General features: G+C 46.1%; 1 protein-coding gene across 1 annotated transcript in view; it reads left to right on the top strand.

Annotated features, from left to right (window-relative positions):
- The window catches only part of LOC134956861 (peroxiredoxin-6-like), a 53,204-nt gene that overhangs the window by 10,749 nt on the left and 15,715 nt on the right, over window positions 1–26,740 (top strand). Inside the window, exon 2 of the mRNA XM_063938754.1 lies at window positions 21,768–21,924. Within this exon, the coding sequence (XP_063794824.1) occupies window positions 21,768–21,924 (157 nt within the window). The remainder of the gene's footprint in view (window positions 1–21,767; window positions 21,925–26,740) is intronic.

Here is a 26,740-nt window from a genome sequence, read left to right as displayed (position 1 = left end):
TGCTGCTAAAAGCAGCTAGCGAGCGATCAACTCTGAATGAGGGCCAATATGCATACACACTGTGCGATGTAACCGTACGATTTTGACTATATCACCAAAATCGTAAGGAAAGTTAGTGCAAATCGCACTGCATGTACACAGCTTGCGATACTGAAGTGCGCGCTCCCGTGGGGCTGGTATTGCAAGAAAAGATAAACTGTACACTATATAGTCAAAATTGCCTTGCCTGCACAATCTAGTACATAGTATAGTCAAAATCTCAAGTAAAGATAGTCCGTATCGGTGGGTCTGGGCTTCGGGAAGTTCAAGGAAAATAGCAAAGTCAGAATTGGCACATAGTCAAAATCTCACTGTATATGCACCTTAAGAGGTTGATTGGTTGCTTCGCTGGTCTTTATAGGCTTCGATACATCTCCACCATTGTTCTGAAATCTGTTTGTGACTTGGACAAGTAACTGACCGGCTTGTTATATTGACGGCTTTACTACTGAGAAATGTTCATCTATGCACTATAGCATATTAGAGATGAGCGGGTTCGGTTCCTCGGAATCCGAACCCGCCCGAACTTCATGTTTTTTTTCACGGGTCCGAGCGACTCGGATCTTCCCGCCTTGCTCGGTTAACCCGAGCGCGCCCGAACGTCATCATGACGCTGTCGGATTCTCGCGAGACTCGGATTCTATATAAGGAGCCGCGCGTCGCCGCCATTTTCACACGTGCATTGAGATTGATAGGGAGAGGACGTGGCTGGCGTCCTCTCCATTTAGATTAGAAGAGAGAGAGTGAGATTGATTTGAGACAGAGACACTTGATTTACTGGAGCTTAGGAGTACTGTAGAGAGTGCAGAGTTTAGTAGTGACTGACCACAGTGACCACCAGACAGTGCAGTTTTATTTAATATAATCCGTTCTCTGCCTGAAAAAAACGATACACAGTGACTCAGTCACATACCATATCTGTGTGCACTGCTCAGCCCAGTGTGCTGCATCATCTATGTATATATCTGACTGTGCTCACACAGCTTATAATTGTGGGGGAGACTGGGGAGCAGTGCCAGTTATAGGTTATAGCAGGAGCCAGGAGTACATATTATTAAAATTAAACAGTGCACACTTTTGCTGCAGGAGTGCCACTGCCAGTGTGACTGACCAGTGACCTGACCACACTGACCACCAGTATAGTTAGTAGTATACTATATTGTGATTGCCTGAAAAAGTTAAACACTCGTCGTGTGACTTGTGTGGTGTTTTTTTTTTATTCTATAAAAAACTCATTCTGCTGACAGACAGTGTCCAGCAGGTCCGTCATTATATAATATATACCTGTCCGGCTGCAGTAGTGATATATATATATTTTTTATATCATTATTTATCATCCAGTCGCAGCAGACACAGTACGGTAGTTCACGGCTGTAGCTACCTCTGTGTCGGCACTCGGCAGTCCATCCATAATTGTATACCACCTACCCGTGGTTTTTTTTTCTTTCTTCTTTGTACATACATACTACATCTCTTTATCAACCAGTCTATATTAGCAGCAGACACAGTACAGTAGTCCACGGCTGTAGCTACCTCTGTGTCGGCACTCGGCAGTCCATCCATAATTGTATACCACCTACCCGTGGTTTTTTTTTCTTTCTTCTTTATACATACATACTACATCTCTTTATCAACCAGTCTATATTAGCAGCAGACACAGTACAGTACGGTAGTCCACGGCTGTAGCTACCTCTGTGTCGGCACTCGGCAGTCCGTCCATAATTGTATACCACCTACCCGTGGTTTTTTTTTTCTTTCTTCTTTATACATACTACATCTCATTATCAACCAGTCTATATTAGCAGCAGACACAGTACGGTAGTCCATGGCTGTAGCTACCTCTGTGACGGCACTCGGCAGTCCATCCATAATTGTATACAACCTACCCGTGGTTTTTTTTTCTTTCTTCTTTATACATACTACATCTCATTATCATCCAGTCTATATTAGCAGCAGACACAGTACAGTACGGTAGTCCACGGCTGTAGCTACCTCTGTGTCGGCACTCGGCAGTCTGTCCATAATTGTATACCACCTACCCGTGGTTTTTTTTTTTCTTTCTTCTTTATACATACTACATCTCATTATCAACCAGTCTATATTAGCAGCAGACACAGTACGGTAGTCCACGGCTGTAGCTACCTCTGTGTCGGCACTCGGCAGTCCATCCATAATTGTATACCACCTACCCGTGGTTTTTTTTTCTTTCTTCTTTATACATACATACTACATCTCTTTATCAACCAGTCTATATTAGCAGCAGACACAGTACAGTAGTCCACGGCTGTAGCTACCTCTGTGTCGGCACTCGGCAGTCCATCCATAATTGTATACTAGTATCCATCCATCTCCATTGTTTACCTGAGGTGCCTTTTAGTTGTGCCTATTAAAATATGGAGAACAAAAATGTTGAGGTTCCAAAATTAGGGAAAGATCAAGATCCACTTCCACCTCGTGCTGAAGCTGCTGCCACTAGTCATGGCCGAGACGATGAAATGCCAGCAACGTCGTCTGCCAAGGCCGATGCCCAATGTCATAGTACAGAGCATGTCAAATCCAAAACACCAAATATCAGTAAAAAAAGGACTCCAAAACCTAAAATAAAATTGTCGGAGGAGAAGCGTAAACTTGCCAATATGCCATTTACCACACGGAGTGGCAAGGAACGGCTGAGGCCCTGGCCTATGTTCATGGCTAGTGGTTCAGCTTCACATGAGGATGGAAGCACTCAGCCTCTCGCTAGAAAACTGAAAAGACTCAAGCTGGCAAAAGCACCGCAAAGAACTGTGCGTTCTTCGAAATCCCAAATCCAAAAGGAGAGTCCAATTGTGTCGGTTGCGATGCCTGACCTTCCCAACACTGGACGTGAAGAGCATGCGCCTTCCACCATTTGCACGCCCCCTGCAAGTGCTGGAAGGAGCACCCGCAGTCCAGTTCCTGATAGTCAGATTGAAGATGTCAGTGTTGAAGTACACCAGGATGAGGAGGATATGGGTGTTGCTGGCGCTGGGGAGGAAATTGACCAGGAGGATTCTGATGGTGAGGTGGTTTGTTTAAGTCAGGCACCCGGGGAGACACCTGTTGTCCGTGGGAGGAATATGGCCGTTGACATGCCTGGTGAAAATACCAAAAAAATCAGCTCTTCGGTGTGGAAGTATTTCACCAGAAATGCGGACAACATTTGTCAAGCCGTGTGTTCCCTTTGTCAAGCTGTAATAAGTAGGGGTAAGGACGTTAACCACCTCGGAACATCCTCCCTTATACGTCACCTGCAGCGCATTCATAATAAGTCAGTGACAAGTTCAAAAACTTTGGGCGACAGCGGAAGCAGTCCACTGACCAGTAAATCCCTTCCTCTTGTAACCAAGCTCACGCAAACCACCCCACCAACTCCCTCAGTGTCAATTTCCTCCTTCCCCAGGAATGCCAATAGTCCTGCAGGCCATGTCACTGGCAATTCTGACGAGTCCTCTCCTGCCTGGGATTCCTCCGATGCATCCTTGCGTGTAACGCCTACTGCTGCTGGCGCTGCTGTTGTTGCTGCTGGGAGTCGATGGTCATCCCAGAGGGGAAGTCGTAAGCCCACTTGTACTACTTCCAGTAAGCAATTGACTGTCCAACAGTCCTTTGCGAGGAAGATGAAATATCACAGCAGTCATCCTGCAGCAAAGCGGATAACTGAGGCCTTGACAACTATGTTGGTGTTAGACGTGCGTCCGGTATCCACCGTTAGTTCACAGGGAACTAGACAATTTATTGAGGCAGTGTGCCCCCGTTACCAAATACCATCTAGGTTCCACTTCTGTAGGCAGGCGATACCGAGAATGTACACGGACGTCAGAAAAAGACTCACCAGTGTCCTAAAAAATGCAGTTGTACCCAATGTCCACTTAACCACGGACATGTGGACAAGTGGAGCAGGGCAGGGTCAGGACTATATGACTGTGACAGCCCACTGGGTAGATGTATGGACTCCCGCCGCAAGAACTGCAGCGGCGGCACCAGTAGCAGCATCTCGCAAACGCCAACTCTTTCCTAGGCAGGCTACGCTTTGTATCACCGCTTTCCAGAATACGCACACAGCTAAAAACCTCTTACGGCAACTGAGGAAGATCATCGCAGAATGGCTTACCCCAATTGGACTCTCCTGTGGATTTGTGGCATCGGACAACGCCAGCAATATTGTGTGTGCATTAAATATGGGCAAATTCCAGCACGTCCCATGTTTTGCACATACCTTGAATTTGGTGGTGCAGAATTTTTTTAAAAACGACAGGGGCGTGCAAGAGATGCTGTCGGTGGCCAGAAGAATTGCAGGACACTTTCGGCGTACAGGCACCACGTACAGAAATATATACAAAAGATTGGCGCTCTACAATACACACACTATATGTGGTTGGATTCAGACGGCTGCTCACCAGTTGTGGGCGGGCTGCCCCAACAATGGATCAAAGTAAGTGTGAAAAAAGAAAGAGTGGGAGCGCAGAATGAATCCAATATATTGTTTTATTTAAAATATTAATATGTCATCCACATAAAAATGCAGTACATGAACTAGCCTAAGAATAAACAATTGATATTATATAAATGTAAACGAGACTGCCATATCTCCTGAACAAATATGAATAAAAAACCTTTAATAAACCCTAGTTAGGGCTGCATTAATGCTTCATGAAAATCAGCCGTGCGTCCACGAGCTGAAATGATTATAAAAAGGAGACTGATAAAAAGTGCCTCTGTTATAAGTCACTGTCCTCCTTATACACAATAGAATCTCATTGGTAGAGAGTGTCCCAGTACTGGACTTGCGGACAACCGTGCTGTAGTATTGTGTGGCAAATGGATAGTGATGGTCAAATTCACTTTGTGGTATATCACCTGATGTAGAAGCCTCTCCGTCAAAGGCGCTGTACTGAGCCGGGTTTGCAGCGGCTCTGTGCAGTGAACGTACAGCTGGTCTCGTCACCGGTGAACCATCCAGATGAACACGGTTGTTTAATTCTGCTGAAGGATGCTGTACCAGTCTGGATATGCAACAGTGTAAAAAGACTGGAGCAGCAGATTCTCCGGCCGCTGGTGGAAAAATCCGTATTAATTGCGGCTACGGTCCACTCGATGCATGCGGCTCACAGGGTGTCAGGAGAATATAGCAGTCCAAATGAGGTCCTTCAAAGGAGTACCTTAACGCGTTTCTCGGCCCACAACGCTGGCCGTTTCATCTGATGAAACGGCCAGCGTTGTGGGCCGAGAAACGCGTTAAGGTACTCCTTTGAAGGACCTCATTTGGACTGCTATATTCTCCTGACACCCTGTGAGCCGCATGCATCGAGTGGACCGTAGCCGCAATTAATACGGATTTTTCCACCAGCGGCCGGAGAATCTGCTGCTCCAGTCTTTTTACACTGTTGCATATCCAGACTGGTACAGCATCCTTCAGCAGAATTAAACAACCGTGTTCATCTGGATGGTTCACCGGTGACGAGACCAGCTGTACGTTCACTGCACAGAGCCGCTGCAAACCCGGCTCAGTACAGCGCCTTTGACGGAGAGGCTTCTACATCAGGTGATATACCACAAAGTGAATTTGACCATCACTATCCATTTGCCACACAATACTACAGCACGGTTGTCCGCAAGTCCAGTACTGGGACACTCTCTACCAATGAGATTCTATTGTGTATAAGGAGGACAGTGACTTATAACAGAGGCACTTTTTATCAGTCTCCTTTTTATAATCATTTCAGCTCGTGGACGCACGGCTGATTTTCATGAAGCATTAATGCAGCCCTAACTAGGGTTTATTAAAGGTTTTTTATTCATATTTGTTCAGGAGATATGGCAGTCTCGTTTACATTTATATAATATCAATTGTTTATTCTTAGGCTAGTTCATGTACTGCATTTTTATGTGGATGACATATTAATATTTTAAATAAAACAATATATTGGATTCATTCTGCGCTCCCACTCTTTCTTTTTTCACACCACGTACAGAAGACTGGAGCACCACCAAAAACTACTGAACCTGCCCTGCCATCATCTGAAGCAAGAAGTGGTAACGAGGTGGAATTCAACCCTCTATATGCTTCAGAGGTTGGAGGAGCAGCAAAAGGCCATTCAAGCCTATACAATTGAGCACGATATAGGAGGTGGAATGCACCTGTCTCAAGTGCAGTGGAGAATGATTTCAACGTTGTGCAAGGTTCTGATGCCCTTTGAACTTGCCACACGTGAAGTCAGTTCAGACACTGCCAGCCTGAGTCAGGTCATTCCCCTCATCAGGCTTTTGCAGAAGAAGCTGGAGACATTGAAGGAGGAGCTAACACGGAGCGATTCCGCTAGGCATGTGGGACTTGTGGATGGAGCCCTTAATTCGCTTAACAAGGATTCACGGGTGGTCAATCTGTTGAAATCAGAGCACTACATTTTGGCCACCGTGCTCGATCCTAGATTTAAAACCTACCTTGGATCTCTCTTTCCGGCAGACACAAGTCTGCTGGGGTTGAAAGACCTGCTGGTGAGAAAATTGTCAAGTCAAGCGGAACGCGACCTGTCAACATCTCCTCCTTCACATTCTCCCGCAACTGGGGGTGCGAGGAAAAGGCTCAGAATTCCGAGCCCACCCGCTGGCGGTGATGCAGGGCAGTCTGGAGCGACTGCTGATGCTGACATCTGGTCCGGACTGAAGGACCTGACAACGATTACGGACATGTCGTCTACTGTCACTGCATATGATTCTCTCAACATTGAAAGAATGGTGGAGGATTATATGAGTGACCGCATCCAAGTAGGCACGTCACACAGTCCGTACTTATACTGGCAGGAAAAAGAGGCAATTTGGAGGCCCTTGCACAAACTGGCTTTATTCTACCTAAGTTGCCCTCCCACAAGTGTGTACTCCGAAAGAGTGTTTAGTGCCGCCGCTCACCTTGTCAGCAATCGGCGTACGAGGTTACATCCAGAAAATGTGGAGAAGATGATGTTCATTAAAATGAATTATAATCAATTCCTCCGCAGAGACATTGACCAGCAGCAATTGCCTCCACAAAGTACACAGGGAGCTGAGATGGTGGATTCCAGTGGGGACGAATTGATAATCTGTGAGGAGGGGGATGTACACGGTGATATATCGGAGGATGATGATGAGGTGGACATCTTGCCTCTGTAGAGCCAGTTTGTGCAAGGAGAGATTAATTGCTTCTTTTTTGGGGGGGGTCCAAACCAACCCGTCATATCAGTCACAGTCGTGTGGCAGACCCTGTCACTGAAATGATGGGTTGGTTAAAGTGTGCATGTCCTGTTTATACAACATAAGGGGGGGTGGGAGGGCCCAAGGACAATTCCATCTTGCACCTCTTTTTTCTTTTATTTTTCTTTGCGTCATGTGCTGTTTGGGGAGGGTTTTTTGGAAGGGCCATCCTGCGTGACACTGCAGTGCCACTCCTAGATGGGCCCGGTGTTTGTGTCGGCCACTAGGGTCGCTTATCTTACTCACACAGTCAGCTACCTCATTGCGCCTCTTTTTTTCTTTGCGTCATGTGCTGTTTGGGGAGGGTTTTTTGGAAGGGCCATCCTGCGTGACACTGCAGTGCCACTCCTAGATGGGCCCGGTGTTTGTGTCGGCCACTAGGGTCGCTTATCTTACTCACACAGTCAGCTACCTCATTGCGCCTCTTTTTTTCTTTGCGTCATGTGCTGTTTGGGGAGGGTTTTTTGGAAGGGCCATCCTGCGTGACACTGCAGTGCCACTCCTAGATGGGCCCGGTGTTTGTGTCGGCCACTAGGGTCGCTTATCTTACTCACACAGTCAGCTACCTCATTGCGCCTCTTTTTTTCTTTGCGTCATGTGCTGTTTGGGGAGGGTTTTTTGGAAGGGCCATCCTGCGTGACACTGCAGTGCCACTCCTAGATGGGCCCGGTGTTTGTGTCGGCCACTAGGGTCGCTAATCTTACTCACACAGCGACCTCGGTGCAAATTTTAGGACTAAAAATAATATTGTGAGGTGTGAGGTATTCAGAATAGACTGAAAATGAGTGTAAATTATGGTTTTTGAGGTTAATAATACTTTGGGATCAAAATGACCCCCAAATTCTATGATTTAAGCTGTTTTTTAGGGTTTTTTGAAAAAAACACCCGAATCCAAAACACACCCGAATCCGACAAAAAAAATTCGGTGAGGTTTTGCCAAAACGCGGTCGAACCCAAAACACGGCCGCGGAACCGAACCCAAAACCAAAACACAAAACCCGGAAAATTTCCGGTGCTCATCTCTACAGCATATGCGTCTGCAGCCATAATGCATCCCAACGATACAGGACCCATCCAGGGTGCAGTATGACGCTGGACTCAAACATTGGTACTTCGCCCTATCACCAGTACTGGACCTGAATATGGCTTCTTGTGTGATAAGTGGAAATGTTCCATTGGCATTTAGTTGTGCAAGATGAGAAGGTTAAAATAAAAATTAAACTCTTAACTCCCTTATTGTTAAAGGTTTGGTCTAATTTATCCGGAGGCCATGAGACTAGCATGGGTATGGAATGTAAAAATGTAATCCAGTCTGTGTAATGAGGGAGAGGTACTTGATTTGGCCCGCAGCCCTTTGCATGTGCCACAGCCCTTGTTATCCGACTGAGTCAAATATCTAGGCAAATTTACTTACCTATGTTTTTGTGAAACAGAATGTTATTTTGCAATTTCGGTGTGGTTTGGAAACCTTTTTTTGATTTACTAAAGGCAAAATGCTTTTAATTCTGTTTTAAATGCACATGTCAAAATGCCAGAAGAGGCAAGTTTAGTATTGATGATGTTGACTTCGAGATGAGTTCTGGCTCATCTGTGAGGCTATTCAAAGCAAAAGATTTGTTTGCTGCAAATAGTTTGCCTGTGGATGTGCGAGAGCATGTGTGTATGCACCCGCTTCTGTAGACATGCATTGTGCGAATGTAGCCTTGCTCACACTGAGTTGTTAAGATTGTGTGCCTATATAGTGTAATTATTATACATATAATAAATTTGCTGTCTTGTAGTGTTCTTTATTCGCATTTAATAACTGCTTCTGGACGGAGCTATGGCCCTCATTCCGAGTTGTTCGCCCGCAAGCTGTTTTTAGCAGCATTGCACACGCTAAGCCGCCGCCTACTGGAAGTGAATCTTAGCTTCTTAAAATTGCGACCGACGGATTCGCAATCTTAGCAGTTTCTGAGTAGCTCCAGACTTACTCTGCCATTGCGATCAGTTCAGTGCTTGTCGTTCCTGGTTTGACGTCACAAACACACCCAGCGTTCGCCCAGACACTCCCCCGTTTCTCCGGCCACTCCTGCGTTTTTCCCAGAAACGGTAGCGTTTTTTCGCACACACCCATAAAACGGCCAGTTTCCGCCCAGAAACACCCACTTCCTGTCAATCACATTACGATCACCAGAACGAAGGAAAAACCTCGTAATGCCGTGAGTAAATTACCTAACTGCATAGCAAATTTACTTGGCGCAGTCGCACTGCGGACATTTCGCATGCACAGTAAGCGGTAAATCGCAAAATAACGAAAATCGGCAACGAGCGAACAACTCGGAATGACCCCCTATGTTTATTGTATAGCAAATAGTACTTTGAAAGATGCGCAATAAAATCAAGGAATGTAGCTAAAATTGCTTAAAGAAGTGTTCATCCAAAACACATGTATGCAAGTGCCTTCCTTGATGACACGTCTTGCGTGAACTTGATATGCACAGAAGTGAAATAAAACACGGATAATGCACTTCACACCAACAACAGGTAAAATGGGAATAATTACCCCCTTATCAAAGGGGGTAATTCAGACCTGATCGCTAGGGTGCATCTTTTGATTTTTTTTTTTCTTTGTATCCCTGCGAACAGGTAGTTGCCGCCTACAGGGGAGCTTATTAGATGTGTGTAGGTGTGCGACCGCTTGTGCTGGTGAGCTGCACAGTTTATGCAGTCTCTGCACAGCCCACTGCAATGATCGGGACTAGAACTGACGTCTGGAATGCTCCCTCAAAAGGCTGGGGCCCTCCTGCGTTTTTCCAGACATTCCCTAGAAACGGTCAGTTGCCACCCATGAACTTCCTGTCACTCAGTGCGTTTGCCGGTGCGATCGCCTATTTCACACCATCCCGGCGCTGTGCAGTTCAGACCTGATCGCCCGCTGTGCGAAAACGCACAGCAGCGATCAGGTCTAAAAAATAACCTCCAAAGTCCACTGATGTATATTGTATTCCAATAAGGGAAATGTTCCCCTTAGTGGTGATTAAACTTTGTTTGTAGTTTATTCCCAGTCAACAGATGCAGGCTAAAACCTTCCTTTTTCCTTCTTGATAAATCTGAAACAATAGGTCTCCTTTCCCTTTCCGTTCTAATCATGAAGCCATCCACAAATATGTTGCTTTCTTTTAGCCTGATGTTGCTTAGATTTTTGCATAACTGGGAGAGTCTTAGGCTGTGTACACACGGCACGATGCGCCGTACAGCCCGCCATTGACTATTCAGTGTTGCTGGCCCCGCCGATATAGTTTATGTTGGGCTGCCTGCAGTGTCTATTTCTCTTACGTCCTAGAGGATGCTGGGGTCCCCATTAGTACCATGGGGTATAGACGGGTCCACCCCCTTGCAGAGCGGGGGGCCGGTGTGAATATGGTGGCATCAGGGTAGGAGCGCAGTATTAACTGCACTCTGGGAGGCTCAGCAGTACATTGTGGGGCGCACTGAGCCAGCGCCTGCACCCTACACTGGTCACTCAGCCTGTCGGGGTCCCCGGATCTCAGCCAGCATCAATCCTCAGGCCAGTATAATCCTATGAAGAGCGGGAAGACAGCACCATTTTGGGGGCGGAGCGTCTCCTCAGAGTGGACCCAGCACAGTGAGTGCTCATAAGGAGTCTCCCTTATATGTATAAAAGCGCTGTGTGTGGGTTGGCTCCAATCTCTGTGTCTCTCTTGCCATTCTTGGGGAGAAACTCTGTTTGTATCCCGTGTGTGCGTGGAGTGTTTGTAGTCACCAATAGCAATGTCCAGGGACTCTGTGTCATATGCTGCAGAGGATTTGTTTTCTCAAGATGATCCCATTCCATGTAATCAGGATTGCACTGACTTAGCACAGATTCCAGCATGGGAGCCAGAATGGTTATCCTCTATCAAAAATATGATTTCACAGAGGGTTGCACAAAATGAATCTGCTACCCAGGTGCTGCAGAATATGGCAGTCTGGCCCACTTCTGATACCCGCTGTGTACTCCCATAAGCGTCCTTTAGCACAAATTATGCAGGATGACACTGATACAGATTCTGACGGTGATGATGGGGTACAGGGGACAGCATCTATTGCTAAAGGGGTGCAGTTGATGATAGAGGCTATTAGGGATGTGTTGAATATTAATGATACACCACCTGAGCAGGTTGAGGAGTGTCAGGTCCGGGTGTTTTTGTGAATCCGTTAACCCGGGACCAACCACAGGTGTAGGTGCTGGGCTATGAAGAAAGCAGGGAGGACGAAGAAAGTTCCGATTCATATATTTATTCAAAATAACAATTCAGTAAAGAGTTAACTGACAAGTTGTTAATCATCATATTATACTGAAGTATTGCAGGAATAATATGCAAGAGAAAACTCAAAAATAAATAAAAGAAATGTTCATGGAAACATATGCAAAACAAGCTGATGAATAAATGTTGGATTGTCCAAATATAAACAAGCTTTGATGCTGAACTGCAGAATGTGATTAACTGGATAATGCAAACATGAAGAGATAACTGTAAGGATTTGCAATGGAGTTTTGAGAGTTAACTGAGAGACTGTGAAGAATTATCCTTGTTATGACAACATAGCAAATATAAACAAACTTTGATGCTGAACTGCAGAATGTGATTAACTGGATAATGCAGACATGAAGAGATAACTGTAAGGATTTGCAATGGAGTTTTGAGAGTTAACTGAGAGACTGTGAAGAATTATCCTTGTTATGACAACATAGCAAATATAAACAAACTTTGATGCTGAACTGCAGAATGTGATTAACTGGATAATGCAGACATGAAGAGATAACTGTAAGGATTTGCAATGGAGTTTTGAGAGTTAACTGAGAGACTGAAGAGTTATCCTTGTTATGACAACATAGCAAATAAAAGTACTGAATTGGGTTACTTGCGGGTTCCGGAGATCACTGTGAAACTGTAGTAGAAGACAAGGTGATGAATGGGTTAAATGCAGAGTTGAACAAACGAACAGCTGAGAGAAACAGAATCCTCCAGACTTTGAATGATAGGCAGACTGACAAGGTAACCTCATGCAGGACACTGGGAATCCAACTATTTCCAATAGGAGTGCAATTAACTGACAGCACAGCAGAGAGCCGGTGGATCTTTCAGCAGTGAAGGCTGCAGACGGACCTCTGGGAACGGAGGCGATATCTGGACCACGGGAATCACACAGGAATGCACGGAGAGAGCTCAGAGCTAGAGCACAGCTTTGATACAACAAAGCACTGGCACAGAGTAACATAATCCCAGCCTACTTAAAGGCAGCACAAGCACGGGATTGGCTTACACCTGCCCACAGGTGTTTTCACAAGTGCTCTGTATTAGCTATTTGGTCTCCAACATGGCCACCTCCTATACAGCAGACACACCGCAGTGCCTTAGGCCATTTGGTCCCCGCACTCACAGTTCCCAGACTCTGCATTACCTGTGCCATTGATCACGCCGTGTCCCCACACGGGCACACAGCACCGCGAGCAACCGCACTGGCAACGGATGAACCCCAGAACCCGCAGAGGTAAGAGACCGGTTCGTGACAGTACCCCCTCCTCTAAGGGTGGTCTCCGAACACCTTTGAACCTTATCAGGATTTTTGGAGAAGTATTTCTGTACCAGTCTTGGAGCATGAACATCTTCAGAGAAAACCCAGGATCTTTCCTCTGGACCGTAACCCTTCCAGTCGACCAGAAACTGTAAACGTCCATATCGGGAACGTGAGTCCACAATCTCTTTAACTTCAAATTCCTCATTCTGCAAAGAGTGAACTTTAGGAGATTTGGACTGGGTAGTACGGAACTTATTGAGAATCAAAGGCTTCAGTAAAGATGTATGAAAGGCGTTAGGAATTCTCAAAGACGGTGGCAACTTGACTTTGTATGACACAGGGTTGAGTACCTTAACAATGGGAAATGGACCAATAAACTTGGGAGCAAATTTCTTAGAAGGAACTTTGAACTTGAGATTGCGCGTAGAAATCCAAACTTGGTCTCCCACTTTGTAATTCGGTACAGTTTTACGTTTTCTAGCTACAAAAGATTTATAACGAGCGAAAGTTTTGACCAAGGACTTACGTACACAACTTCAGATGCTAGATAGACGTTGAAGCTCTTGATCTGCTGCTGGAACCTCTAGGGCTGGCAATGGATGAAACCCTGGTGGAGAACTTCTTGGACTCTTATGTTGGGCACATTTAGGACATGCTGCTATAAACTCTTGGACATCGGCTTTGAGACGTGGCCACCAATAAGACTGTTGAATAAATTTGAGAGTCTTTAGAACCCCAGGATGACCCATGAAGGAAGAGGAGTGAGCCCAGGTAAGCAGCCGTTTTCGGAGACTTGTGGCGACAAAGGTCTTGCCAGGCGGAGGAACTGGAGAGGTTCGAGTCATTAAAAAGGACGTAGGATTCACAATGGCTTGATTCGTGGTAGCATCATTTAATTCAGAAGAAGCAAAGGACCGGGAAAGGGCATCTGCCTTTTTGTTCTGAGACCCTGGACGATAGGTGAGTTTGAAATCAAATCGTGAGAAGAAAAGCGCCCATCGAGCTTGTCGTGGATTCAAACACTGAGCTGACTGCAGATACAGAAGATTCTTATGATCAGTATAAACTGTAATGCGATGTTGAGCTCCTTCTAGAAGGTATCTCCACTCCTCAAATGCCAACTTGATGGCAAGTAACTCTTGCTCACCGATTGCATAATTACGTTCTGCCGGGAGGAACTTACGGGAGAAATATCCGCAGGGATGGACCTCTTTATCTTCAAAGACTTGTGACAACACAGCTCCTACTGCTTCTGTAGATGCATGCACCTCTAGTAGAAAGGGACGATTCAAATCAGGCTGTCGAAGAATGGGGGCTGACACAAAGGCTTGCTTTAAATCAGAGAAGGCTTTGATTGCTTCAGAAGACCAGTTCGTAGGATTTGCTCCCTTGCGAGTTAGGGCTGTGATAGGAGCAGCTAACGTAGAATAATTCTTAATGAATCTCCTATAGAAATTAGCAAAGCCAAGAAATCGCTGAATCCCCTTGAGAGTTGTAGGAGTGGACCAATCCCGGAAAGCTTGCGTCTCTGGGATGGATAGCGGATGAATTTGTCCCCTAGGAGGGGTCTTGCCCGGAACCAGGACGACTGGGCAGTCCCATTCACGATGAGGAGGTAGAGAGTCTGCTGCTTGCTTACTGGAAACATCCGCAAGGGATTGATACACCGGAGGTAGATCGGAAAGACTAATTGACCGAAGAGGTACAATTGAGGCTAAACAGTCCTTGGTACAAGATTTACCCCATGAAAGGACTTCCATGGTTTGCCAATTAAGTTGAGGATTATGTTTCTGCAGCCAAGGTAAACCAAGTATCACATCTTGAGAGGCTTTGGGAATCACGTAGAAGGAGAGGTATTCGGAATGGAGCTCACCAACTTTCATCTTGAGACATACGGTTCGATGAGTAATTATACCATCTGGAATTCGACTTCCATCCACTGCTGTAACGGCAACTGCTGCTTCCAGAGGCATGGTTTGAACTTTAGACCGTATGACAAAGGCTGAGGAGATGAAGTTCTCGGCTGCCCCGGAATCTAGGAGAGCTGAAACTTTCACTGTAGAACTTGGAACTTCTAATTGAATAGACAAGGTCGGCTCTTTCCCAGAACGTGATTCTAAAGTAATTCCTAGCTTAACCTCTCTTGAATAAGCTAGGAGGCGAGAGTTTCCCGGTCGGAGTTTGCAGAATTTAACTAAATGTTCGGAGGACCCACAGTACATGCAGAGGTTACCCTGTCGACGACGAAGTCGTTCCTCCTCTGTGAGGCGAGAGCGCCCAATCTGCATAGGTTCTTCAGTCATTACTAGAGACTGTGATGAAGAATCTTGTCGAGGTCTAGGATGATCACGTGGACTGGATCGCTCTGCCCTGGATTTCTCTAAACATCGCTCCCTGTAGCGTAGGTCAAGTTTGTTACAGAGAGAAATCAATTCATCCAGTTTAATTGGCACATCCCGGATAGTTAAATCATCCTTGATTCTTTCTGAAAGTCCATTCCAAAACGCGGCGATCAGGGCCTCCTCATTCCAGTTTAACTCTGAAGACAACGTGCGAAACTGAATAATATATTGACTGACAGGACGTAAACCTTGACGTAGACGGAGAATCTCCAAGGATGCTGAGGTGGTCCTGCCTGGTTCGTCAAAGATTCTCCGGAAGGAAGATACGAACTCTTTGTAATTAGAGAGGATAGGATCACCTCTCTCCCATAATGGTGATGCCCACTCCAGAGCCTGACCGGAGAGGAGGGCAATAATATATGCAACCATAGAACGAGCTGATGGGAAACTGGCAGACATCAGTTCAAACTGGATCTCGCATTGATTCAGGAATCCTCTGCAAAGTTTTGGAGTTCCGTCAAACTTACTCGGAGAGGGTAACTGCAAGCGGGACGTAGGCAGCGTCACAGGAGAAGCTGTAGTGGAAACTGGGACATCCGGGGTTAGAATCTGGACTTGGGACGTTTTAATAGCCGTATGAAGAGTCTCTAAACGGTCTGCCATAGTTTGCATAAACTGCACTATTTGTGTCTGTATAGACTCCTGGTTTTCCAGACGGGAAAGGATATCTGACGTAGCACCGCCTCCAGCGAATTGGTCACTTGACGGATCCATGTGGCCAGTGCTTACTGTCAGGTCCGGGTGTTTTTGTGAATCCGTTAACCCGGGACCAACCACAGGTGTAGGTGCTGGGCTATGAAGAAAGCAGGGAGTACGAAGAAAGTTCCGATTCATATATTTATTCAAAATAACAATTCAGTAAAGAGTTAACTGACAAGTTGTTAATCATCATATTATACTGAAGTATTGCAGGAATAATATGCAAGAGAAAACTCAAAAATAAATAAAAGAAATGTTCATGGAAACATATGCAAAACAAGCTGATGAATAAATGTTGGATTGTCCAAATATAAACAAGCTTTGATGCTGAACTGCAGAATGTGATTAACTGGATAATGCAGACATGAAGAGATAACTGTAAGGATTTGCAATGGAGTTTTGAGAGTTAACTGAGAGACTGTGAAGAATTATCCTTGTTATGACAACATAGCAAATATAAACAAACTTTGATGCTGAACTGCAGAATGTGATTAACTGGATAATGCAAACATGTAGAGATAACTGTAAGGATTTGCAATGGAGTTTTGAGAGTTAACTGAGAGACTGAAGAGTTATCCTTGTTATGACAACATAGCAAATATAAACAAACTTTGATGCTGAACTGCAGAATGTGATTAACTGGATAATGCAAACATGTAGAGATAACTGTAAGGATTTGCAATGGAGTTTTGAGAGTTAACTGAGAGACTGAAGAGTTATCCTTGTTATGACAACATAGCAAATATAAACAAGCTTTGATGCTGAACTGCAGAATGTGATTAACTGGATAATGCAGACATGAAGAGATAACTGTAAGGATTTGCAATGGAGTTTTGAGAGTTAACTGAGAGACTGAAGAGTTATCCTTGTTATGACAACATAGCAAATAAAAGTACTGAATTGGGTTACTTGCGGGTTCCGGAGATCACTGTGAAACTGTAGTAGAAGACAAGGTGATGAATGGGTTAAATGCAGAGTTGAACAAACGAACAGCTGAGAGAAACAGAATCCTCCAGACTTTGAATGATAGGCAGACTGACAAGGTAACCTCATGCAGGACACTGGGAATCCAACTATTTCCAATAGGAGTGCAATTAACTGACAGCACAGCAGAGAGCCGGTGGATCTTTCAGCAGTGAAGGCTGCAGACGGACCTGTGGGAACGGAGGCGATATCTGGACCACGGGAATCACACAGGAATGCACGGAGAGAGCTCAGAGCTAGAGCACAGCTTTGATACAACAAAGCACTGGCACAGAGTAACATAATCCCAGCCTACTTAAAGGCAGCACAAGCACGGGATTGGCTTACACCTGCCCACAGGTGTTTTCACAAGTGCTCTGTATTAGCTATTTGGTCTCCAACATGGCCACCTCCTATACAGCAGACACACCGCAGTGCCTTAGGCCATTTGGTCCCCGCACTCACAGTTCCCAGACTCTGCATTACCTGTGCCATTGATCACGCCGTGTCCCCACACGGGCGCACAGCACCGCGAGCAACCGCACTGGCAATGGATGAACCCCAGAACCCGCAGAGGTAAGAGACCGGTTCGTGACAAGGAGGCTTACTTCACTGAGAATAAGAAAGCCTTGCTAACCTTCCCTGTGTCAAAATAATTAAATGCTGTTTTTGAAAAGGCTTGGGAAAAACCTGAGAAAAAATTCCAGATCCCTAAGAGGGTTCTGCTGACATTTCCTTTCCCTGTTGAGGATAGAAAAAATGGGAAAACTCGCCTATTGTTGACGCGTCAGTATCCAGACTTTCAAAAAAGGTGGTGTTGCCTGTTCCGGGGATCTACCACCTTGAAAGAGCCGGATGATCGTAAGATTGATAATACGCTCAAATCCACGTACACGGCTTCAGGGGTTATACTGCGTCCCACTATTGCCAGTGCTTGGATTGCCATAGCTATAGTAAAGTGGTCTGGCACCTTCCTTGAAGACTTGGATAATATGGGTAAGGATGATGTTGGCTTCTTTTTGCGCAACATTCAGGATTCAGTGGGATTTTTGGTGGAATCCATGAAAGATCTGGGTTCCCTGGCTGCAGGAATTTCTTCCATGTCGGTCTCAGCGAGGACTGTGGCTACGTCAGTGGTCTGCTGACACGGAATCCAGGAAAAGTATGGAGTCCCTACTGTATACAGGTCAGGCTCTCTTTGGGGAAGCGCTAGATGCGTGGATTTCCACGGCTACATCGGGAAAGTCTCTCCCTTTCTTCACTCAGCTGCTCCTGCTCCAAAGAAACAGTCTTCTTCACCTACATCACAGCCTTTTTGGACTACGAAGTCCAGAAAGTCCAGGCTGTCCAACACCTTATTTCGGGGAGGTAGGCCCAAGTCCAAGAGACCCGCTACGGCAGGTTCCCAAGAACACAAACCTATTTCAGGTACACCAAAGTCCACCGCATGACGGTGGACTGCTGGTCCCAGAGATGGGGCTGGTGGGAGCGAGACTCGGGCAGTTCAGTCACGTCTGGGTCATCCGGCCGGGATCCCTGGGTGCAAGATATTGTGTCCCAGGGGTACAGGCTGGAGTTTCAAAATCGTAAAGCTCATAAGGAGAACAAGGGTTCAAGCGATCCTCATTGCTCCAGACTGGCCGAGAAGGGCTTGGAACGTGGACCTTCTGGATCTACTACAAGAAGAGCCGAGGCCCCTTACTCTTCGAGAAGACCTGCTGCAGCAGGGGCCGTTCGCCTATCAGGACTTACCATGGCTATGTTTGATGGCATGGAGGTTGAACGCCTGATGCTAGCTCGGAAGGGCATTCTGAACAAAGTTATTTCTACCCTGATACAGGCTAGGAAAGGAGTAACGTCTAAACATTACCATCGTATTTGGAAAAAATGTATCTTGGTGCGAGTCCAAGAGGTTTCCTACGGTGGAGTTTCAACTGGGACGGTTTCTCCTCTTCCTGCAGGCAGGAGTGGATATGGGCCTGAGGTTGAGATCTGTGAAGGTTCAGATTTCGGCCCTATCCATTTTCTTCCAGAAACAATTTGCTGCCCTCCCTGAGGTTCAGACCTTTTTGAAGGGAGTTCTGCACATCCAGCCTCCCTTTGTACGCCCATGGCGCCATGGGATCTTAATGTGGTGTTGAAGTTTCTCCAGTCTGACTGGTTTGAGCCTCTGCAAGAGGTAGAGGTCAAGTGTCTTACGTGGAAGGCTGTCACTTTGTTGGCCTTAGCTTCTGCTAGACGTGTGTCAGAGTTGGGGGCTTTGTCTTGTAAGAGCCCCTACTTGATCTTCCAAAGTTCTACAAGTTCGATACTTTGACTGAACTTCAGATCATTAGAGGCCAAACTGTTTTACAGGAGCCTCCGCGCTCTCCCTCCCATTCTGGGAGCTTTGGTACATCCCCATGGTACTAATGTGGACCCCAGCATCCTCCTAGGACGTAAGAGAAAATAGGATTTTAATTACCTACCAGTAAATCCTTTTCTCGTAGTCCGTAGAGGATGCTGGGTGCCCGCCCAGCGCTTCGTTTTCCTGCCGTTGTTATGTGGTTCACTACAACTTTGTTGTTATGTAATGCATTATTACTAGGCAAGTAATGTTTCAGCTGTTGCTGAAGTTTTTCAAGCTTGTTAGCTTGATGTGTGAGCTGGTATTAATCGCGCCACTATCTGTGTATAATCCTTCTCTCGAAGATGTCAGTCTCCTCGGGCACAGTTTCTAGACTGAGTTTGGTAGGAGGAGCATAAGGGAGGAGCCAGCCCACACTCTCAACTCTTAAAGTGCCAATGGCTCTGGTGGACCCGTTTATACCCCATGGTACTAATGTAAAACAGCTGCCCACTTCTAAAATGACAGGGGCATGGCCATGCCCCCATTTCACCGCGCACGCCAGTGTGCCCCTAAACTCTGGCGCCCTGCCCCTGCCTAGAGGGAACACTACTAATGTGGACCCCAGCATCCTCTACGGACTATGAGAAAAAGATATACCAGTAGGTAATTAAAATCCTATTATTATTTTTTTCTCCTTGCGATGACGATCCTGCGGGACTGCGCATTAGTATTGCAAGGACTATATGCACTATCCTTACGATTTTGACTATATAGTAAAAATCAAAAGAAATATCACACCGTGTGTACGCAGCTTCAGGGACAGAAGGCAAATTACACATGGCCACTTGCTGACATCACCGTCAGCTGGCATCTTGCACCAGGGTTGAGTGTCTGATAAAAGAAAACAATAAAAAAAAAAAATCTCCTTTTTTCAAGAGGCACATTTGTGCTATTTGGTGTTTTCTCAGCAACACCCCCCCCCCCCCCCCCCCCTCATAAAGGCAGAGGCGGGACTTTATTTTATTATTCCTAGAATCTGCTAAATGGGTCTTCTCCCTCTCATTGATATCTGGGTGCCGCCTGTTCCGAACACCTTGCCACAAATATCATGTTTATTTATGATGTCTATGGAGCCCATTGATGTTGACTGATTGGGATTAAAGGTATGCAGTAATGATCCCGGCTGTCAGGATAAAGGCTCCGGAATTCTGACACCTGGTGACATACCAGCGGATGGAATATAACCATGCATTACAAGAAAGATTATTGGCAAAACAAGAACCAAAAAGTTTTTTTTTTTTTTTTTCCAGAACAATGGCCCTCATTCCGAGTTGATCGCTCGCAAGGCGATTTTAGCAGAGTTGCTCACGCTAAGCCTACGCCTACTGGGAGTGTATCTTAGCATCTTAAAATTGCGAACGATGTATTCACAATATTGCGATTACAAACTTCTTAGCAGTTTCAGAGTAGCTTCACACTTACTCGGCATCTGCGATCAGTTCAGTGCTTGTCGTTCCAGGTTTGACGTCACAAACACACCCAGCGTTCGCCCAGACACTCCCCCGTTTCTCCAGCCACTCCTGCGTTTTTTCCGGAAACGGTAGCGTTTCTAACCACACGCCCATAAAACGCTGTGTTTCCGCCCAGTAACACCCATTTCCTGTCAATCACACTACGATCGCCGGAGCGATGAAAAAGCCGTGAGTAAAAATACTTTTTTCATAGCAAAATTACTTGGCGCAGTCGCAGTGCGAACATTGCGCATGCGTACTAAGCAGAAAAACGCTGCGATGCGAAGAAATTTACCGAGCGAACGACTCGGAATGAGGGCCAATATTTGTATTTGTGTGGGTACTGCATACAAAAGTGTACCTTGTGCCCCTGCAGATATGAGAACTTTCAACAACAAAACTAATGTACAAAAATAAGCGACCCTTGCAGAATGGCACACGCATGCCTTGCCAAGCTGTGCACACTATAAATTGTAATGGGGGTAAATATAGGGGCTAATTCAGACCTGATCGCTGCTGTGTGTGTTCCCACAGCAGCGATCAGATCTGAACTGCGCATGTGTCGGCTGTCTTAGCCCTGCGATCGCCTGTCCCCGGCTGCCGGTTATGGAGCACCGTCTGTGCAACGCAGGCCAAGCAGCGACGAGTAGCTCCCTGCCAGCGCTGGTGGGAAGCTACTCTACCAGTACAAAAGCATCGCCGCTGTGTGATGCGTTTGTACTTGTGCAGCAGGACAGGGCCTGACATGCGGGGCGGACTCAGTATTGCCACACTTTGAACTCTCAACATAGAAATTCCTGGCTTTCAATGCAGTGCTCGGTTACAGTGTATAGCAGCTGCAGTGCTCGGGCATGTCGGCATTTTATAAGTTGTGGCCTGGTGAGGAAGGGAAAAACCCTGCAATTGTGAACACTCTTCCCCATAAGACCAAACACTGATCACTTGTTGACATGTAGGACCTGTCTCGGATGCAGATTATCCCTAACATGTTGCTTATCCTTTTTGTTTCAGATGGGGTATCCTTTTCTCACACCCGAGGGATTATACGCCAGTGTGCACCACAGAGCTGGGACGGGCAGTAAAACTAGCACCAGAATTTAAGAAACGAAACGTTCGCATGATCGCTCTGTCCATAGACTCTGTGCCTAACCATCTTTCCTGGAGCAAGGTAAATATTACATTGGCTATTGGAAAAGACGAGCTGGCAGAAAATGGTAGGCAATGAATTATGAGATCTTACCGGTTTCACTGGTCTTTGCACTAGAATGTTGGCATGATGTATGACAATAGGCTTTACATCTGAATATTCTAGAGTGGAGCAGTGTTCTGGACTAATTTGCCTACAACTTGCTGCTTGCAATATAAAGTGATCCATAGATGCCGATTCCGTGGGTGCTCCTGGGCCTGAGCACCCATAGGCGTGAGCACAGCACCCTCTCACACATGCCACGCCTGCTGCTTAGCGTCCACCAGGTGTCAAGGGTCTGCCAGCGCCTGTCAGAGCTAGCACAGTGGACTGTAGTGCTGCCTCCTCTCTGCGCCCGCGGCACAGATAACAGGAGCAGTTATACTGTTGGTAGGGTGGCAGGGATGCAGTGCAGGAGAACCCAAGCTGACTGGGAGGGGCCAGGCCAGTCACATCTACTCAACAACTGGGGATGGGCTGTGCGAGGACGCTTGGGCAGCAGCAAGGAGGCAGGTGCGGAGAGCGGAACACACAGCCTGCTGGATGGTGAGTGTCCTGGGGCCGGCAGGTGAGCAGGCGGAGTGTCTCCGGCGCATGTGATGGCTGTCTTCCCATCAGTGAGGACAGGGATTATGAGACAGCCCTGCCTGGATCGAGGCCAAAGGCTCAGGAGGAGTAGTGACAAGGCAGCTGGGGGAGGGGGTGATAAGGAGCAATGTGGGAAGGAGGGGAGTGCAGGGTAGTGTGAGGGCCATGGAATGGGGGTGACGGGAACCACACTTAGCAGCAAGTCATGAAAGCTACTGCAGAATGCTTATCGTGGGGGTGGGGCATTCAACAGGCTTGAGCACCCTGCACCCACCAGCAAAAACATAAATCTACACCTGTAGTGACCATAGGGATAAAAAAAAAAACTGTTTAACTTCACATTGTAGGGGATATGCAAGAAGCATTCCTTGGGTCACAGTGAGCTTTAAAAGTGAAATACCCAAAGGGAATCTAATAGGATGTGAGAATCAGAATGTGAGAGTGCTCCTGTTGGATATGTATGTATGTATACGTGTGTGTAATATAAATTTTAAAAATAAATCTCTTTTTTTTTTTTCCTTGCAGTTATTTACATGGCATAAGCTGATTAATTTTAACATTTAAATGATTTGCACTCTAAAAAAAACACAGAGCTCTAACAAAAGTTCTCACTTTCTGATTCTCGCACCCTCCATATTCTTTGCCTCTTGTTGAGTGAATGCAAAAATCTGCTAATTGTAGTCCTGGTGCTTCAGTTATGAGGAGTTTTCTTATAGCCTGATAAAGCCTATTCTTTACCTTTAAACATTCACTATATATTTGTAAGAGACTCAGTACGCAATTGGCGTACGCAGTGCTGTAATGGTACGCTCTTAGCGTAGCAGACGTTAGACCGTGAGCGCGACGCACAAGCGACACGTACGCTCGCGGGTTTACGCTTGGTATCGAGCACGCTATAGGTGGCCGACTACCGTAATGCTACGCTGTTAGCGTAGCGGACGCTGTGCCCACGAGAAGAACACGAGCGGCGCAGACGCTCTCAGAATGACACACAGTAAACCTTGTTAGCAACACACTGAAAGGATACGCTTAAACTGTAAACCTTAGTACTGTAATGATATAATGCTTATAGACCTTGATAATATAAAAGCTGTTTGAGCGATTGAGACGCTCAGAATACCCTTTGTAATATAATGGTAAACACACAATACCTAGTGAGGTTCCAACACCTTTATGAGAGATACGTTCAATGCAAAAAGAAAACAGTACAGCTTATACACTACAAAACTAACATTAATACCTAAACAGAGTAACTAGACATAAATATACAATAGCGGCACAATCGCAAATAATAACAGAGAGAAAGAGTAAATGGCTAATACAGAAGGAGAACAAAATGGTCACAGAGAAACTTACACATGTGGGAATGATCGCAAGCACAGTCCTGGAAACCAGCTCTCAGTCATCACAGAGAAAACCTTGTAGAGAGAAGTGAGTGAGCTGGCCCAGGCTGGCTGCCTTATATACACACAACATACAGTAACAATACAATGGTCCCTACAATCTCATTGTTCATTGGACACAGGAACCTGTCTTTGCATTATAACAAAAGGTCATAGGTGGATTTGAACAGGTGGGCTGTGACTATTTCAAACTGCTCAGGTGGGAGGTATCCACAAGAATCCCGCCGCATGGATAATGAACTGCAAATACATTTAATGTTCCAAATATACTTTTGTGCATAACTATACGCAGCAGCGAACGATCTCTTTCTAACCAACACCGGAATATTTCTAATAAAATACTCTTCCGTTGGATACTAGACATCATCGGTCAACCTTTGTCTGACCCTTCGTATCATGCAAAGAGGAATTCCTTTGTCCACGAACCAGTTACACGAAACATACTTACAGATATTATTAAGGGGACTATTACCTATAAAACACATTATATTGGTTAAATATGTAGCAATCGAGTCGCTCGCTTGTCGCACACAAACACTGCCGTAAATACTAGAGATGTGCACCGGAAATTTTTCGGGTTTTGGGTTTGGGTTTGGTTCCGCGGCCGTGTTTTGGGTTCGAACGCGTTTTGCCAAAACCTCACCGAATTTTTTTTGTCGGATTCTGGTGTGTTTTGGATTCGGGTGTTTTTTTCAAAAAACCCTAAAAAACAGCTTCAATCATAGAATTTGGGGGTCATTTTGATCCCAAAGTATTATTAACCTCAATAACCATAATTTCCACTCATTTTCAGTCTATTCTGAACACCTCACAATATTATTTTTAGTCCTAAAATTTGCACCGAGGTCGCTGGATGGCTAAGCTAAGCGACCCAAGTGGCCGACACAAACACCTGGCCCATCTAGGAGTGGCACTGCAGTGTCACGCAGGATGGCCCTTCCAAAAAACACTCCCCAAACAGCACATGGCGCAAAGAAGAAAAAAAAGAGGCGCAATGAGGTAGCTGTGTGAGTAAGCTAAGCGACCCTAGTGGCCGACACAAACACCTGGCCCATCTAGGAGTGGCACTGCAGTGTCACGCAGGCTGGCCCTTCAAAAAACTACTCCCCAAACAGCACATGACGCAAAGAAAAAAAGAGGCGCAATGAGGTAGCTGTGTGAGTAAGCTAAGCGACCCTAGTGGCCGACACAAACACCTGGCCCATCTAGGAGTGTCACTGCAGTGTCACGCAGGATGGCCCTTCCAAAAAACACTCCCCAAACAGCACATGACGCAAAGAAGAAAAAAAAGAGGCGCAATGAGGTAGCTGTGTGAGTAAGCTAAGCGACCCTAGTGGCCGACACAAACACCTGGCCCATCTAGGAGTGGCACTGCAGTGTCACGCAGGATGGCCCTTCCAAAAAACACTCCCCAAACAGCACATGACGCAAAGAAAAATTAAAGAAAAAAGAGGTGCAAGATGGAATTGTCCTTGGGCCCTCCCACCCACCCTTATGTTGTATAAACAGGACATGCACACTTTAACCAACCCATCATTTCAGTGACAGGGTCTGCCACACGACTGTGACTGAAATGACGGGTTGGTATGGACCCCCACCAAAAAAGAAGCACAAACTGGCTCTACAGAGGCAAGATGTCCACCTCATCATCATCCTCCGATTCATCACCGTGTACATCCCCCTCCTCACAGATTATCAATTCGTCCACACTGGAATCCACCATCTTAGCTCCCTGTGTACTTTGTGGAGGCAATTGCTGCTGGTGAATGTCTCCACGGAGGAATTGATTATAATTCATTTTAATGAACATCATCTTCTCCACATTTTATGGAAGTAACCTCGTACACCGATTGCTGACAAGGTGAGCGGCGGCACTAAACACTCTTTCGGAGTACACACTTGTGGGAGGGCAACTTAGGTAGAATAAAGCCAGTTTGTGCAAGGGCCTCCAAATTGCCTCTTTTTCCTGCCAGTATACGTACGGACTGTCTGACGTGCCTACTTGGATGCGGTCACTCATATAATCCTCCACCATTCTTTCAATGGTGAGAGAATCATATGCAGTGACAGTAGACGACATGTCCGTAATCGTTGGCAGGTCCTTCAGTCCGGACCAGATGTCAGCTTCAGCAGTCGCTCCAGACTGCCCTGCATCAACGCCAGCGGGTGGGCTCGGAATTCTGAGCCTTTTCCTCGCACCCCCAATTGCGGGAAAATGTGAAGGAGGAGCTGTTGACCGATCAAGTTCCACTTGACTTGATAATTTTCTCACCAGCAGGTCTTTCAACCCCTGCAGACTTGTGTCTGCCGGAAAGAGAGATACAACGTAGGTTTTAAATCTAGGATCGAGCACGGTGGCCAAAATGTAGTGCTCTGATTTCAACAGATTGACCACCCGTGAATCCTGGTTAAGCGAATGAAGGGCTCCATCCACAAGTCCCACATGCCTAGCGGAATCGCTCTGTCTTAGCTCCTCCTTCAATGTCTCCAGCTTCTTCTGCAAAAGCCTGATGAGGGGAATGACCTGACTCAGGCTGGCAGTGTCTGAACTGACTTCACGTGTGGCAAGTTCAAAAGGTTGCAGAACCTTGCACAACATTGAAATCATTCTCCACTGCGCTTGAAACAGGTGCATTCCACCTCCTATATCGTGGTCAGATGTATAGGCTTGAATGGCCTTTTGCTGCTCCTCCAACCTCTGAAGCATATAGAGGGTTGAATTCCACCTCGTTAACACTTCTTGCTTCAGATGATGGCAGGGCAGGTTCAGGCGTTTTTGGTGTTGCTCCAGTCTTCTGTACGTGGTG

The sequence above is a fragment of the Pseudophryne corroboree genome, chromosome 9, assembly GCF_028390025.1.
Source record: "Pseudophryne corroboree isolate aPseCor3 chromosome 9, aPseCor3.hap2, whole genome shotgun sequence".
Classification (NCBI taxonomy): domain Eukaryota; kingdom Metazoa; phylum Chordata; class Amphibia; order Anura; family Myobatrachidae; genus Pseudophryne; species Pseudophryne corroboree.
Note: the sequence above shows the minus strand (reverse complement) of the source record. Positions and strands in the feature narration are given on the sequence as shown.